Source organism: Lithobates pipiens, unplaced genomic scaffold, assembly GCF_037356315.1.
Source record: "Lithobates pipiens isolate NorthernLeopardFrog02 unplaced genomic scaffold, aLitPip1_a1.2 Scaffold_13, whole genome shotgun sequence".
Lineage (NCBI taxonomy): Eukaryota > Metazoa > Chordata > Amphibia > Anura > Ranidae > Lithobates > Lithobates pipiens.
Genome location: NW_027507718.1, coordinates 73100306 through 73117745, shown reverse-complemented (window position 1 = coordinate 73117745; position 17440 = coordinate 73100306). Strand labels below are relative to the sequence as shown.

General features: G+C 40.7%; 1 protein-coding gene across 2 annotated transcripts in view; it reads left to right on the top strand.

Moving 5' to 3' along the window:
* Nucleotides 1-17440, top strand: part of FOCAD (focadhesin) — a 346212-nt gene that overhangs the window by 140565 nt on the left and 188207 nt on the right. For both annotated transcript variants that reach the window (XM_077475201.1, XM_077475202.1), the window contains exon 11: nt 679-939. In XM_077475201.1, coding sequence (XP_077331327.1) covers nt 679-939 — 261 coding nt within the window. The remainder of the gene's footprint in view (nt 1-678; nt 940-17440) is intronic.

The window sequence follows — 17440 nt, the reverse complement described above, 5'->3', positions numbered from 1 at the left end:
ATTGGAACATCATACCCAGCCAGTGCATGACATAGTAGCTCAAAATCTTTTGCTAATAATTGCTTCCTTAACTTTGTGTATATGCTTTTTGTTTTCTTTTTTATAGTACCTTACATATACAAATACATGGCACCAGCAATAACAGAGTGCGTCAGAGGAAACTGGCACAATTATGGCAAATTGACAAATTATTTTAAGAGCACCCTCTACCCCCCAAATGATAGCTTTTCTGCTCCCCATTGGCAGCTCTGTTGGAGCCCTAAATATACCTAGCACTTCCAGGTATGGGGGACCCTCTGACCTTCTCTTCTTAGTACTCAGTCCAAATTCCCCAACGGACAGACAAAACTTTGTCATGTGGATAAGAGTGAAAGCAGACCTTCAAAATGTAAAGTATTGCTCACCCTTCCTCCTTCCCTCCTCCTCCTCCTGCATTTTTTGACAGGTACCCACGCCCACTTCCTCGATACTCGCGTAGACTAGAATGTTGCCAGTTCAGCCCTCCCTCTACTCTCCCCGCTTCCTCCTGGGACAAATTACACATCACAGGAGGCTGCAAGACCTGTCTTACAGCACCTATTTTATATATAGATAAAACTGTCAGTTCCTAAAAGTACTTGATTTTGTAGAACCAAGCTTAGATTGTGTTTTAAATATTTTTTTTTCTTTTCATTCTAGGCTGTAGAGATGCTGTCTTTGCCTGTATCAGGTTGGCATTATACAATCACTGTTACTTTGAACATGTTAAAGAAATTTAAAGAAGATGGTAGTGCTTCCTTTGACTGGTTGTCCTCTTTGTCATCAATATTGCCATTCACTACATGTGTCCCTGCTCATATATCACTGCTGCTGGGATATCTTCTCATTCATGAGTCAGGACACAGTCTGAGGAAAGCACTTAAAGTCACCAGTGATGTTGCCAAGGCTGACTCTTCTCAGGTAAAATAATCATACCTTAATTACTGTCATATATTATTAAGGTTTGCAACTGAAACCATAAACCTCCTTAAAGTGGTTGCAAACCCTCTCATATACCCAGTGAAGTGAATAGCCTCAGATGATACAACTCCAATTACATAGGTTTTACTTGCTTATCTGCAGTCTTCTCTTTTGTACACCCCTTCATAAGTGCTGATTTTGGATAAAAATCCTGCATTTTTTGGTATCACAGATGAGGGGGTGGAGAGCTGCAGTTAGAGATCTGAGACAATGTGTGAGAGCTGATTGTAGGAAAGGAACATAGCCCCTCCACACAGCAGAATAACTGTGTTGTGAATAAACAAGCTGTGTGCTGAGCTCTCCTCCTCGACACAAATTGTATCTCATTTGTCAGGAAAACTTGTCAGAAGTGACAGATGCTGATAACAGAGGAACTAAGCACCAGAGAAAAGGGACACCTAGAGCTTTGGAGGGAGACAAGTCAAAGCTACAGATATATGCAATGTGTTCAGATTTCATGACTGAGGTTTACAACCACTTTAAAGGTTTATGTCAAGTCCAAAGCTTTTTTTCTAGTTTTTCGATAGAGTGAGTAAGTATCAGAACTCGTGTAGGGTTTTATTGCTATCTGGGGTTCCTTCATAAAGCTTTACCAAGCTTCCTGTTGTGGTGACAATGGTTTCTATAGGCACAGACAGAAATCCATATCTGACAGTTTATGGGTTTCTCCTGCTCCACTAATGAAAAGCATTTTATTTATGTCTATATTGCATTTTACCAGACAAGGGTTACCCTCACGTCCAGTCTGGAAAAAAGTCCGCAGGACAAGAAGAAAAGGTAAATATCGCTAAAAAAGCTTTGGGTAAAGTAAAAATTTGACAGAGGTTCTACTCTTCCCTACTCTGTCTAAAGGAAAAAAGTTTTGGATGGAAATATACTTTTAATAATGGATCACATTTTTTGGTGATTGGCAAGAATTTATCACGTATAGTTTACACCAATACTATGTAGTATATTGTATGTATTATTATGACATGATAGGAACCTCTTGCAATCCCTTATACTGTAGAACACTGACGGGGATAGCTGGGCAGGACAAGGAGCCAGTCAGGTGTGATGCATGCAAAGGTGCTGACAGAGAACACGCTGATAAGAGATGAGAGCAGAGTAAACAAATAATACCTAGTTGGGCTACTGCTGCCTTTTCACTGTCTGATCAGCAGGCTAGGGATGAAGAGAGAACACCACTATATTCCTTATTTATACAGTCTCTCTGTAACAGATTAAGTGGTGTTGTCCATCTAGCAGTTCTGTTGTTGTGTAACTCTCAGGAGTGGATGGACTACAATACAAATCCTTTGGCAGGTAAAACCCTTATATGTGTTTTAATCTGTTTTATATACTGTAGTTATTGGCTTGGAAACACTTGTGGCTGTGTGCAGTGCTTCTTCCAATCTTCTGATAATAGGGACGTTTATAGTACTTAGGATCCCTACCAGGTCATCCAGGATTTCCAGAATTCCTAAGACCTTATGGGTATTCCAAGATTCTCAGGGCCTGCAGTTTTCACAGGATTCCAGCCGTGTCTTCCAGGACTTCCTGACTTCACTGACCAGAAGGGATCTTAAGCACCTCAAGTTAAGTCTTTGAAGTGCTTAGTCTTATTGCCTGCTACCCTAGAACTAAAGCACTATAATACTCGTCTGTCTGTTGATGAGCCGTATTGACCTGACTACTTTCCTGCCTGCCATTGACCTGGACCAGATTGCTCTCCTGCCTGCTATCTGCCTGGACCCGACTACTCCCTCACCTACCAAGACCTCTGCCTGACCTGATCACTCTCTTGTCTGCAGCTTTGTAAATAGTCTCCACACCATAGTCTTGCCATTCCAGCCCCTCCCTTGGTGGGGTGATCCTGAGGTCTGTGACCAATCTGCTTAAAAAAAAAACAGTGACCACTAGGGGAAGTCCAGTTGCTTCTAAGACTTGGCACCTCAGGTTAGCCCCTGTCACCTGCTAGGGGGCACCATAACATCAAAACTGATTCAGCTACATCTTCTACAAGTCCTTTAGTTGTTTTTGCTCAACTTTGCCTACTACACCCGAGCCCAAGGTGCCTCTTCTGAATAGTGGAGCACAGCCAGTTAGGGTCTTTCAAAGTGCTTGTCCCCTCTACTTTTCCATACTACCCAAGACCTTTGCTAATGGGTGCTTCAGAGTGGACCGCTAAAGGGGAACCTTAAAGTTGTATGTCCAAGTTTCCTGTAAATTTTACCACCTCAATACCGCCGCGCCATAGCCAAAAGATTGCTACAGTGCAGCTCTCTAGTTATGGAAGGGTGTCCTTGGATGTCCTCCTAGAACACGCCTCCCACTCTCCCCCTGGGGGACACAGCTGATCACAGATTAAGTTAAAGGACCAATCACAGCTGATATAATTTTAAACAAATTTTCCGGTTATTGGCATTCCTTTTCTCACATCCAGTCAGGGCTGACAGGGCACATTTACACTGATAATTAGGGCACTGATCATCAGTGCAGCTTATCGGTGCCCCCTCAAGCATCCGTTTCACCCCAGCCTCTCGGAACTGCTAAAAAAAAAAAGAAGCCTTGCTAGACAGGTTGAAGGAGCTTGCCTGACTTGCTTGTCAAGATGACCAGTGCCCTGGGGACTGGAAGCAGGAAAAGGGGGATATTTTCTTCCTGAAGGAAGGATAGCCCACTTTTCTCCACCAGAGGCAACAATCACACCCATGTCCTTGTAGCTTACAGACTTCCAGAACAGCCCTAACACCCAAAGAGTGGCTGCCTCATTGACAGGATAACTCCTCTCCTCACTGTGGTGACCCTTGCTGTTTCCTTCATTAATCACCATTAGGCAAGACCTCATCACTTCCCAGCTTACCGTGGCCCCGCTGATTTTCCCCACTCATGTTACATTGACTTTGTCTCTGGATGGTAAGGAAAAGACCACTAAAGTTCAGGCGACCATTGATTTGGGTGCATTCACCTGGTTTCTGGATTATTCTCTTGCCTATCATTTAGGTCGCCTGCTACGTTTCAAAGCTTACGTACTACCCATCCAACTATATATACGCTATATTGATTATTTTTGGATAATGAGGACATTGTTTTTTTTTTTTTTCACTTTAAGTCTGGGCTCATCGCCCAAGAAACCTATTTCCCTCCTGACCATTGACATCATACCGTCACCCCACAACACCAGCATTAATTGATCTCCAGGGAGATGTTGCTTTCCTCTCAGACTACTGCTGCCAGTTTTGCTTGTCCAGCCCTGAAAGTCACTCCTGCATAAATGTAGAAAGGAAAGAAAATATTCCCCTAACATCCTGTAACTTCCTTGATATCGTCTACAAAAAGTAACAGATACTTTCCCTCCACACCGCACATATGACTGTCTGATCAAGCTCCTTTCCAGGTGTGGTCATCCTTGTAAGGGTTAATCCTGTGTCTAGGGTGGTTCCTTTAACCTCTCAGACCTTGGATACAAGGTATTAACCTCTCAGACCTTGGTAACCAAGGTATTATTGTAAATGGGTAAGCAGCATTGTTGGGTACTCAAGATGTTCATGCTTTGATTAGATTAGGTAGTTCTGCAATGAAAAAATCTGCATCTAGCAGTTCACATGTGTCCTGCCAGCCCTTGTGACCCAGTCCATGGTATTGTGCAATGAACAGGGGGCGCTAGCAACAGGAATACATGGTTTCCCCTCTTTGCAGATTAATCCTGTTTTAGGATGCTTCTGTACTATTCCATCACAGTTTCATTGTGCAATATAATCAGGGGTGGCAAAAGCCAGCAGTTTTGTGAGCCAATGTGTCTCTTTAAGGGAACATGGCTGAGGTTTTAGCATGGGCATTTGAATGTCTACCTTTTGTGTAGAGAAACAAAACAAAAAAGGAAGGCACACTGACCTAGTGCATTACCATAAATAGAGCTTTATTGAAAACAGAACAAATAGCAAAATGGCTACTCACAAACGAGAATTGATAAAAGGCATAATCAATACAATTGGATCCATCGCACTGAACATCGACACATCTAGATCTGATGTCAGATGAACTGACGAATACCCCAATGTAAACGGCTAAAGCTTTTCAGGGGAGAACCCCTTTCTTCAGAGCCAAAACAGGCAATGGTTCCTCGCTGGAGGCTAGCGTTCTATATATGGAGGTTTCTGAAAGCATGTGGCCTGAAGGTCATGGAGCTCCCCCCACAAAAAAAACACAACAGCACCACCTATGCTGTCCTATGAAGCCCAGGCGATTTGTCTATTCGATTGAGGTTATATGAAGCCCACGGGATCTGTCTATGGGGTCCTTCGGCCACATGAGGGCCCAAGCTTTTAGATCGGGTGTATATTCCGGCCATATCCCTTTAGATGCGTCATACATAATTAAATAGTGATAGACTTAGCCTTAGGTGTATATTTGTCAGGTAGACAGGTTTAGTTTTGGTTCAGTTCTTGGTTCAGTTTTTGATTATTTAATTAATTGATTTGAACTAATTTAATTTTAGGCTTTTTATTTTACTTTTTTATACATTTTTTAATAATTTTTTTTATTATTTACTATTTATCATTATTTATTTTTTTTATCTTTTTCCCTGTCGGTTTTGTTTTATTTAATTTCACATCTGTAATATTATTATTATTATATATTTGTAATTTACAATACTAATATGACACTATTTATCGGTCCACGCCATTGACCATAGGCATGCGGTTTCTCGCTGGTGAGTTGGTGTGTTTTTTGGAGTTGGAGGTTTTTTTTTTTCTAATTAATTATAATTTTTTTTCTCTTTTTTTATATATACAAATGAATAAATCATTTTAAATTTGATTTTAATTTTATTTTTAATGCAATTACTTTTTATTTTTTTATATATAAATTTTCCTTATATGCAACGTGTATCCAGGTGCCGCCCCCCCTCTTTCCTTTGAGCCGAGACTTTAGTATGTGTTTACATTGATACGTTGCTGCCCCCACGCTCAGGCATTTGGCTGGCGTGCGTGAGGGCGGAGGGGTTGGGTCTGGCGGTCTAAAGCTGTGGGCGGAACTTACTCGGCCCGAGCTTCCGTTGCAGCTTGCGCTCCAGCGACTCTGGTGTACGCAGGAGCGGAAGCTGAGTACAGAAGGCGGCCGGATGCTTGCGCTCAGGCGACCTCTATGTGCGCATGAGCGGAAGCATCCCATTCGGGGCGGCCGGAAGTTGCGGGTGGAACACATTTGCACCCGCACTTCCTGCTATATGAGGCTGGGTGCGCTCCAGCCACGAATCAAGCGGGGAAGCGAGTGAGGTATATATTTATACTAGGTAAGACTTCCCCCTTTTTTATACACCAGTGCAGACACCTGTGTGGACATTAATGTGGAGACTGATGGATACTTATGTTGATGCCTGCACTCCTATATATGCATATATATATATATATATATATATATAAAATATGGGAAAATATATATACATAAATATATACAAAATATATAAAAGATATATTCGAATAACGTTCTTCTATATAAAAATATAGAAATAAAAAAAAATATATATTTTTTTTTATATACACCTCATATAGACACACTTTGTATCAACTAATCCTTTTCCTCCATTCACTCATATACCACTCTATTTATTCATTAATTTATTTAAATATTTATACTATATATAATTCATATAACTTTTTTTATTATTGTTTAAATTAAAATTAAAACTAAAATCAAATTGAAACTAGAACTGTAATGAAATCAAAATTACAATAAGTGAGATGAGTGCTGTTGTGTTTTTGTTTTTTTGTTTTTTTTGTGGGTGGAGCTCCATGACCTTCAGGCCACATGCTTTCAGAAACCTCCATATATAGAACGCTAGCCTCCAGCGAGGAACCATTGCCTGTTTTGACTCTGAAGAAAGGGGTCCTCCCCTGAAACGTGTTAGCCGTTTACGTTCCGGTATTCGTCAATTCATCTGACATCAGATCTGGATGTGTCGATGTTCGGTGCGATGGATCCAATTGTATTGATTATGCCTTTTATCAATAATTGAACCATCACAAGAACAGCGCATCAGAGAGACTCTGATGTGAAGAGCATAGAAACAATTTATTAAAATGAAAAAGAAAAAAACTCGATAAAAGACGTCTGATCCTCCAGGGATCTTAAAAACTTTACATCAGTCAATCACGACAATAAAACAACAGTTGCTTGATGATAAATTAACCCTGGAAACTTCTACTCGTAACTTTGAGATGTTGGTAAAAACAGGGCTGTGTTGCTAGTGTAGTCTATTGTACACGTAGATTGAATGATTGTGGGTGATTATCTCCCAGAGGCAGGGGGAACCAGTGAAGTTCGTATATAGGTGTAAATAAATGATTGGAACAGAGTTCCCAAAAGACACTCACTTTTGTTAATGGCTGGACTGTAGGGCTGGGGCGCCGTCACACTGAGCTGGAGGAGTGGAAGAAAAAGGGTCAATCCTGCTCCCTGTGCTCCGGGACGGAGGTGCAGTAAGCGCGTCCACCTTGTGTGTTGGAGAGGCTTGGAGCGCAGCGCTTCGCTTGCCCGAACGGTTGCGGGTCACTATTGGTCACGTGGAAGGCTCCGTAGCGAGGGGGGTTGTCATGCCGACCGGCCTGCTAACATGTTTCGCGCGCATGCGCTTTATCAAAGCTGAGGCGGCGTGTGGTACACATAGGGATATATAGCATCGGGTTGTATGGAGGGGCGGGGAGTACCGGAGTGCACTAAATTAACCCCTCATGTGTCAAAACGTATGTTTTGCTTGAGACTTGTGGAACAATGATATCTATTGGTGTGTAGACTTAAGGGACACCGATAACAATGGATTCGGATTCGATTGAGATATTGAGTGGGTGAAAAGGGATATGAAAATCTAAGGAGAAGTGTGGGGTGGGGAAAAAGAGAGAAAATTATGTGAAAAAAAGGGGGAAGGGGGGGGGGGGGGAAGGAGGTGGGGAATGTATAGGAAAGATGTATATTGGATATAGCGACATATCTTTGGTAAAAAATTGTAAATATATGGAACGTAAAAAATGTAAAAAATGTGAAAATAAAAAGAAAGATGAATAAAAAAATATATAAAAAATATATAATAAATATATAATAAAATAAAAAAATAATAAAAAAAAATAAAAATAAAAATAAAAATGAAATGTAAAATGTATATGTACATATGTATTCACCCACTCAGATACATGATACAATTGGGGGGGGGGGGGGGGGGGGGAGAGGGGAAAAAAAAAAAAAAAAAAAAAAAAAAAAAAAAGGTTAAAAAATATAATAATATATTGGGGGATAGCGGGCAATGGGTTATGTTTATGTCTGACAGATGTGTATCAGGAGGTTATGCTGAGGATATCGATGTCTTCGTTGAGGCCTTCTGGTGAGAGGGTACCCATGAGATATATCCAAAAGGTCTCTCTACGACACAGAAGGGAAAATCTTTCGTTATCCGTTAGGGTACCCTTTGGGATAGACTCAATTGCAAGAACCTCCATTTTTTTAAAATCTTTATCATGGAACTGGCGAAAATGGCGCGGGATGCTGTGTTTAATGCAACCCTTTTTGATTAGGCGGCGATGTTCGCCCACCCTAATACGTAAGGCCCGTATAGTACGGCCTACATAAAGGAGGCCACAGGGACAACGTAGGACGTAGATCACATATTCGGTGGAGCATGTAATGAACTGTTTTATCTCAAAAGTTTTTCCTTGAGGTGTGATAATGGTGGATTGGCCATTAGGGATGGATTGGCAGGTAAAACAGCCTCTTTTGCGACATTTATATATCCCATGTCTATTGTCGAAATACATCCTGATATCGGAGAATGTTTTATTGCAATTTTTACCTGATTTAGTAAGTTTGCTAGGGGCGATAATATTTTTTATTGTACGGGAACGTCTGAAGGTAATTTGTGGTCTAGGCGGAAGGGAAGAAGCCAGGATAGGATCTAGCTTAAGGATATCATAATGTTTGAGAATTATTTTTGAAATATGTTTATACTGTGTATTAAAAGTGGAAATGAACCTGACTGTGGGGCTGTCGTTTGTGGAGTCTTTGGGACGCTTTTTGGTGGGTGAGTGCTTGGTTGTGTATTTCCTGAAGGCCTGTGTGATTAGGTCATCTGGGTAGCCTTTTTCTAAAAACTTTTTAGCCATCTGCTGGCCTTGTTGTATGTAATCATCAGTTAGGGTGCAGTTTCTACGTAGCCTCTGGAATTGGCCGCTGGGGATGTTTTTCTTCCAAACTGGGTGATGACAACTCTTATAATGTAGATAAGAGTTGCCTGATGTGGGTTTGGAATGGTTGCTAGTGGTGACATTTTGCTCATTATGGGATAAGACAAGATCCAAAAAGACTAACTGGTTTTGGTCAATAACTGATGTAAAGGATAAGCCCATAGGGTTGTTGTTACAGAAGCTGACGAAGGAGGCAAAACTGTCTATGCCTCCACTCCATATGAGCAAAATGTCATCTATATATCGACCATAAAATACGATGAATTCGGCAAAGGGATTGTTTGTCCAAATGTTTTGTTTTTCCCAGAACCCCATGGTAAGATTTGCGTATACTGGGGCAAAACTCGCTCCCATGGCTGTGCCTTGGAGCTGAAGATAAAATTGATCAAGGAAAGTAAAATAATTATGTCTCAGACAAAATTCTATGCTTGATAATAAGAATTCGATTTGTCTAGAGTTCATGCCTTCATTGATACTCAGGAAATGTTGAACTGCGGTTAGTCCAATTTCATGGGGTATGGAAGTGTAGAGAGAATTAACATCCAGAGAAGCCCACATGTATTCATCAGACCATCTGTAGTTGTCCATGATCTCGATCACGTGGCTGGAATCCTTGATATACGAGGGAAGTTGTACTACCAGGGGCTGTAAGATGTGATCTATGTAAGTAGATAGTCCACTGGTAAAGCTGTTGGTACTAGCCACTATGGGTCTTCCTGGGGGATTGGTGGGGGACTTGTGGATCTTGGGGAGATGGTAGAAGTAAGGAGTGCTACAGACTTTAGGCAAGAGAAAACGCTTTTCTTTGGAATTGAGCACCCCATCTTTATGGGCTTTCTCAACCATGGAGGTTAGGTCACACTGGTACGTAGGGAGGGGGTCGGTTGTAAGTTTTTGGTAAGTGGTCGTGTCAGATAACAACCGAATGGCTTCGCCAAGGTAATCACCCATGTCCTGTATGACTAGACTGCCTCCTTTGTCAGCTTGTTTGACTACGATATTTTTGTTGGTGGTGAGATTTGTAAGGGCCTGTTGTTCTGGTTTGGTTAAATTGGTTTGTTTTTTATTCTTGTTAGTGATATTACATAGCTCGATAAAATCTTTATAGACTGCTTGATAGAAAGTTTCAATATAGGGTCCCTTGGATTGGGTTGGATTAAAGGTAGACACAGGTTTCAGATGGGTGTGTATAACCGCAGGCTCTGTGAAGGGATATTGTGTCTGACTGGAGATGTTGCTCTCACTCCACAGCTCTTCGAGAATTCCTAGGATATCGTCGTGTGGGGTGACATTTATATTAATTTTATCTAGTTCTGGTGTCGGATCACATTTTGTGTTGTTAGTTGTTATTTTTGTAAAATGTCTGTTTAAGGTGAGGGATCGGACGAATTTGTTTAAATCTTTGAAGAGGCCAAATTTGTTGGGTCCTGTGGATGGTGAAAAGCTTAGACCTTTTTTCAATAATGTTAATTCGTAGGGAGTTAGGGTATGTGTTGATAGATTGAAGATTTTTATGGTGCTATCTTCTACTAGATCTCTACCCGTTCCTTTTTGTTTTGTCTTGAGTTTTTGTCCTCCTCTACAACCTCTTCTAGTTTTCTCTTTTCTTTTGCAAACGTGACTCCCTTTGGAGAAAGGACTAAAAAACCTTCCTCAAAATTGGGAGGGGTAACTATAGTCCTATCTTTTGTCTTACTTACATCAGGGGCACTTATGCTGTCATTCAATTTGGGGCGAGCTCCTTCTTTGATATACTTGTCAAGGTCCTTTGCTAAGGGGCTATACTTATTTGCTGTGGCTACTGAAAAGGTCGGTAATTCACAATCAATCACATCCGATTCCTCAGGGGGCCTGTTGGAGACTGTGGGGACCCTGGGTGGGGTGCCTATTGTGGGGGGGTTGGTCAACGTGTGTGGGTTAAGATTTATACCCTTCGTTGTGTCCTGAATGATTGGACGTTCCTTTGAGCCCCAACAGGGGGCAGAGGTGTTGTGTGTCTCATTATGGTAAAAACAAAAAGGAACGGGTAGAGATCTAGTAGAAGATAGCACCATAAAAATCTTCAATCTATCAACACATACCCTAACTCCCTACGAATTAACATTATTGAAAAAAGGTCTAAGCTTTTCACCATCCACAGGACCCAACAAATTTGGCCTCTTCAAAGATTTAAACAAATTCGTCCGATCCCTCACCTTAAACAGACATTTTACAAAAATAACAACTAACAACACAAAATGTGATCCGACACCAGAACTAGATAAAATTAATATAAATGTCACCCCACACGACGATATCCTAGGAATTCTCGAAGAGCTGTGGAGTGAGAGCAACATCTCCAGTCAGACACAATATCCCTTCACAGAGCCTGCGGTTATACACACCCATCTGAAACCTGTGTCTACCTTTAATCCAACCCAATCCAAGGGACCCTATATTGAAACTTTCTATCAAGCAGTCTATAAAGATTTTATCGAGCTATGTAATATCACTAACAAGAATAAAAAACAAACCAATTTAACCAAACCAGAACAACAGGCCCTTACAAATCTCACCACCAACAAAAATATCGTAGTCAAACAAGCTGACAAAGGAGGCAGTCTAGTCATACAGGACATGGGTGATTACCTTGGCGAAGCCATTCGGTTGTTATCTGACACGACCACTTACCAAAAACTTACAACCGACCCCCTCCCTACGTACCAGTGTGACCTAACCTCCATGGTTGAGAAAGCCCATAAAGATGGGGTGCTCAATTCCAAAGAAAAGCGTTTTCTCTTGCCTAAAGTCTGTAGCACTCCTTACTTCTACCATCTCCCCAAGATCCACAAGTCCCCCACCAATCCCCCAGGAAGACCCATAGTGGCTAGTACCAACAGCTTTACCAGTGGACTATCTACTTACATAGATCACATCTTACAGCCCCTGGTAGTACAACTTCCCTCGTATATCAAGGATTCCAGCCACGTGATCGAGATCATGGACAACTACAGATGGTCTGATGAATACATGTGGGCTTCTCTGGATGTTAATTCTCTCTACACTTCCATACCCCATGAAATTGGACTAACCGCAGTTCAACATTTCCTGAGTATCAATGAAGGCATGAACTCTAGACAAATCGAATTCTTATTATCAAGCATAGAATTTTGTCTGAGACATAATTATTTTACTTTCCTTGATCAATTTTATCTTCAGCTCCAAGGCACAGCCATGGGAGCGAGTTTTGCCCCAGTATACGCAAATCTTACCATGGGGTTCTGGGAAAAACAAAACATTTGGACAAACAATCCCTTTGCCGAATTCATCGTATTTTATGGTCGATATATAGATGACATTTTGCTCATATGGAGTGGAGGCATAGACAGTTTTGCCTCCTTCGTCAGCTTCTGTAACAACAACCCTATGGGCTTATCCTTTACATCAGTTATTGACCAAAACCAGTTAGTCTTTTTGGATCTTGTCTTATCCCATAATGAGCAAAATGTCACCACTAGCAACCATTCCAAACCCACATCAGGCAACTCTTATCTACATTATAAGAGTTGTCATCACCCAGTTTGGAAGAAAAACATCCCCAGCGGCCAATTCCAGAGGCTACGTAGAAACTGCACCCTAACTGATGATTACATACAACAAGGCCAGCAGATGGCTAAAAAGTTTTTAGAAAAAGGCTACCCAGATGACCTAATCACACAGGCCTTCAGGAAATACACAACCAAGCACTCACCCACCAAAAAGCGTCCCAAAGACTCCACAAACGACAGCCCCACAGTCAGGTTCATTTCCACTTTTAATACACAGTATAAACATATTTCAAAAATAATTCTCAAACATTATGATATCCTTAAGCTAGATCCTATCCTGGCTTCTTCCCTTCCGCCTAGACCACAAATTACCTTCAGACGTTCCCGTACAATAAAAAATATTATCGCCCCTAGCAAACTTACTAAATCAGGTAAAAATTGCAATAAAACATTCTCCGATATCAGGATGTATTTCGACAATAGACATGGGATATATAAATGTCGCAAAAGAGGCTGTTTTACCTGCCAATCCATCCCTAATGGCCAATCCACCATTATCACACCTCAAGGAAAAACTTTTGAGATAAAACAGTTCATTACATGCTCCACCGAATATGTGATCTACGTCCTACGTTGTCCCTGTGGCCTCCTTTATGTAGGCCGTACTATACGGGCCTTACGTATTAGGGTGGGCGAACATCGCCGCCTAATCAAAAAGGGTTGCATTAAACACAGCATCCCGCGCCATTTTCGCCAGTTCCATGATAAAGATTTTAAAAAAATGGAGGTTCTTGCAATTGAGTCTATCCCAAAGGGTACCCTAACGGATAACGAAAGATTTTCCCTTCTGTGTCGTAGAGAGACCTTTTGGATATATCTCATGGGTACCCTCTCACCAGAAGGCCTCAACGAAGACATCGATATCCTCAGCATAACCTCCTGATACACATCTGTCAGACATAAACATAACCCATTGCCCGCTATCCCCCAATATATTATTATATTTTTTAACCTTTTTTTTTTTTTTTTTTTCCCCTCTCCCCCCCCCCCCCCCCCCAATTGTATCATGTATCTGAGTGGGTGAATACATATGTACATATACATTTTACATTTCATTTTTATTTTTATTTTTATTTTTTTTTATTATTTTTTTATTTTATTATATATTTATTATATATTTTTTATATATTTTTTTATTCATCTTTCTTTTTATTTTCACATTTTTTACATTTTTTACGTTCCATATATTTACAATTTTTTACCAAAGATATGTCGCTATATCCAATATACATCTTTCCTATACATTCCCCACCTCCTTCCCCCCCCCCCCCCCTTCCCCCTTTTTTTCACATAATTTTCTCTCTTTTTCCCCACCCCACACTTCTCCTTAGATTTTCATATCCCTTTTCACCCACTCAATATCTCAATCGAATCCGAATCCATTGTTATCGGTGTCCCTTAAGTCTACACACCAATAGATATCATTGTTCCACAAGTCTCAAGCAAAACATACGTTTTGACACATGAGGGGTTAATTTAGTGCACTCCGGTACTCCCCGCCCCTCCATACAACCCGATGCTATATATCCCTATGTGTACCACACGCCGCCTCAGCTTTGATAAAGCGCATGCGCGCGAAACATGTTAGCAGGCCGGTCGGCATGACAACCCCCCTCGCTACGGAGCCTTCCACGTGACCAATAGTGACCCGCAACCGTTCGGGCAAGCGAAGCGCTGCGCTCCAAGCCTCTCCAACACACAAGGTGGACGCGCTTACTGCACCTCCGTCCCGGAGCACAGGGAGCAGGATTGACCCTTTTTCTTCCACTCCTCCAGCTCAGTGTGACGGCGCCCCAGCCCTACAGTCCAGCCATTAACAAAAGTGAGTGTCTTTTGGGAACTCTGTTCCAATCATTTATTTACACCTATATACGAACTTCACTGGTTCCCCCTGCCTCTGGGAGATAATCACCCACAATCATTCAATCTACGTGTACAATAGACTACACTAGCAACACAGCCCTGTTTTTACCAACATCTCAAAGTTACGAGTAGAAGTTTCCAGGGTTAATTTATCATCAAGCAACTGTTGTTTTATTGTCGTGATTGACTGATGTAAAGTTTTTAAGATCCCTGGAGGATCAGACGTCTTTTATCGAGTTTTTTTCTTTTTCATTTTAATAAATTGTTTCTATGCTCTTCACATCAGAGTCTCTCTGATGCGCTGTTCTTGTGATGGTTCAATTTCTGCTTTCTTCCACCATGTCCAAAGTGGTCTAGCAGCTGCACATTGAGACTAATTATAGGCCCTCTATGAGACAACAATTAACCTAATATTTGGATAAAGTGTTCTCTACAAAAGGTTTCTTCCATTTGTGCGCCAAGAACTTTTGTTTTTAATATTGTGACTTTTATCAATACTCGTTTGTGAGTAGCCATTTTGCTATTTGTTCTGTTTTCAATAAAGCTCGATTTATGGTAATGCACTAGGTCAGTGCGCTTTCCTTTTTTGTTTTGTTTTTCTCCAGTATTTGAAAACCCAATATTTTAAGGAGGGGTGCAAGACCTTTTTGACACTACCATCTTAAACTGTCGGTATCACACTTTGAAGACCGAGACACCAGAGCGCAGGAGAAGTTGTCTTTTTCTTGTACCTTTTGTGTAGATGCAGCTTCTTTGGCGATTTTGTCAGCTAATGTATTCCCTTTGGCTATATCAGTCATTTGGCCTGTATGTGCCTTACAGTGCATGATAGCTAGTTTTCAAGGCAACTGAATTGCATCTAGTAATGCTGTGACTAGGTCAGAGTGTGCGATGGATGCTCTTTCCATCTGCTGCCACATATCCTCTGCAAAGCCATATTACACCATGGTTCTAGACTACAACATGAGCATATCTGCAATCAGTGTAAATATTTACCTCTTTTCCTGCAAACAGCTGACATGCACAGGTCAATGCTATCAATTCAGCAGCCCAAGCAGACTGATAGGGCACTGGATTGGCCTCTCGAGAACAGTATCCGGCACTTGGACCACAGCATATCCCACGTAATAGACATTATCACTTGGTCTGTATAAAAATCAAATAAATGGTGTTGCGCTACCTCATAAAATCAAATTATACTACAATCTCTTATACTAAAAAAAATAAAAAAATAAAAAAGTTGTGCTACCAAAAATGTAATTTCTGCCTATTAAGTAGGTAAAATATACCTTAAATTAAACAGTTATATATTATACGGTATATCAAAATAGTTCCAACTATATAAAGTGCCTTAAACAAATGCAATCGTGAATGATCGAATAAATGAATATAAAGTGTCCAGTGCTTAAATTAAATAGCAGTAATAAATATCAAAGTGTCTTGTGCATCCAAAACATCTATAAAAGTAAATTCAATCAAAGGACTGTGTACATTCCAAACATGGCACACACCGTGCAAAATCAACAAAAAGAAAACCAATAAAGAAAATAGCTCAAAAAAATTAAAGTCTATGTTGTGAACTTAGGGTGAGTAAAGTGACCAGTGATTGATTCAGTGCTTCTCCAAAAGGGTTGCCAGAAAACGTGTCTAATCCTTATTCTGAGTGTTTCCACAGCATATCAGGTAAAATGGCCCCTTACCTTACTGCTGTAAGGTAAACAGCAGAACAGCCCAATAAAGAAAATTCAGGGATTGTATCCCCCTTACCTAGCAGGTAAGTGCTGGCCCCCACGGTTGGTATTTTCCACACAGATCTTATTGCTCAATATTATTCCATAGTTGTTTCATAGGAAAGAGAGAAGTATGCTCCAATAGTGAAGTATGTAATAAAATTTATTTGTATAAATACATTAGACAGGTACTCACACAGCGGAAGAAAATAACAGCTTTCAAGACACAAACGAGCGTTCCACTCGCAATACGAACGTCACTTCCGGTATCCAAATTCCGACGCGTATCGTCACCGATCACGTGACTTCCTCAGGGAATGAGATACATGTTCACGGAAGTGTCTTTTATACTAATATATGTAGCGGCCATTATCCCGGAGTCTCTCATAGACTCCTATTACCGCGGCCATTTTCTAGTGGATCAGGCTCCGCCCGCGGCCATTTTGCGATTACTCAAGTACACCCGCGGCCATTTTCTAGTAGATCGAGCTCCACCCGCGGCCATTTTTGGGTTATTCAGGTACACCCGCGGCCATTTTCTATATGACCAATCGTCAACTATTTCCCCATAGGGATCTCTTTATTTATGACTCATATGGGCGATTTATTATACTAATGGGCTACACCCGTGGCCATTTTCCGTGTGTCTAGATATCGTTTATTTACCCAGGGTAACTCATATATTTATTACCTTGCTATCCCGTATTAACTATTTAATCCACTGTTAAAAAATTCCGATTTATATATCTAAATAATACACATATAAAACATAATAAAAATTATTTTTAAAAAACAGGTAAAATTATTTTTTATTTATTAAAGTTTAAAACCTAAAATTGGGCTGAGCTCTCCCTCACTAATATTAAATTCTCCTCAAGGTATAAGGGCATGTCTTTAATCACATTCGCATAACCGGTATAGGTAGCCCATTACCCTTGTTCAACAGCCCATACCCAATACCATAGGGCAATTTTTTATATTAAAAAATAAAAAAAATATAAGGATAAAAATGTCCAAACATAAGATCAATTATTCCGGAAGTGGT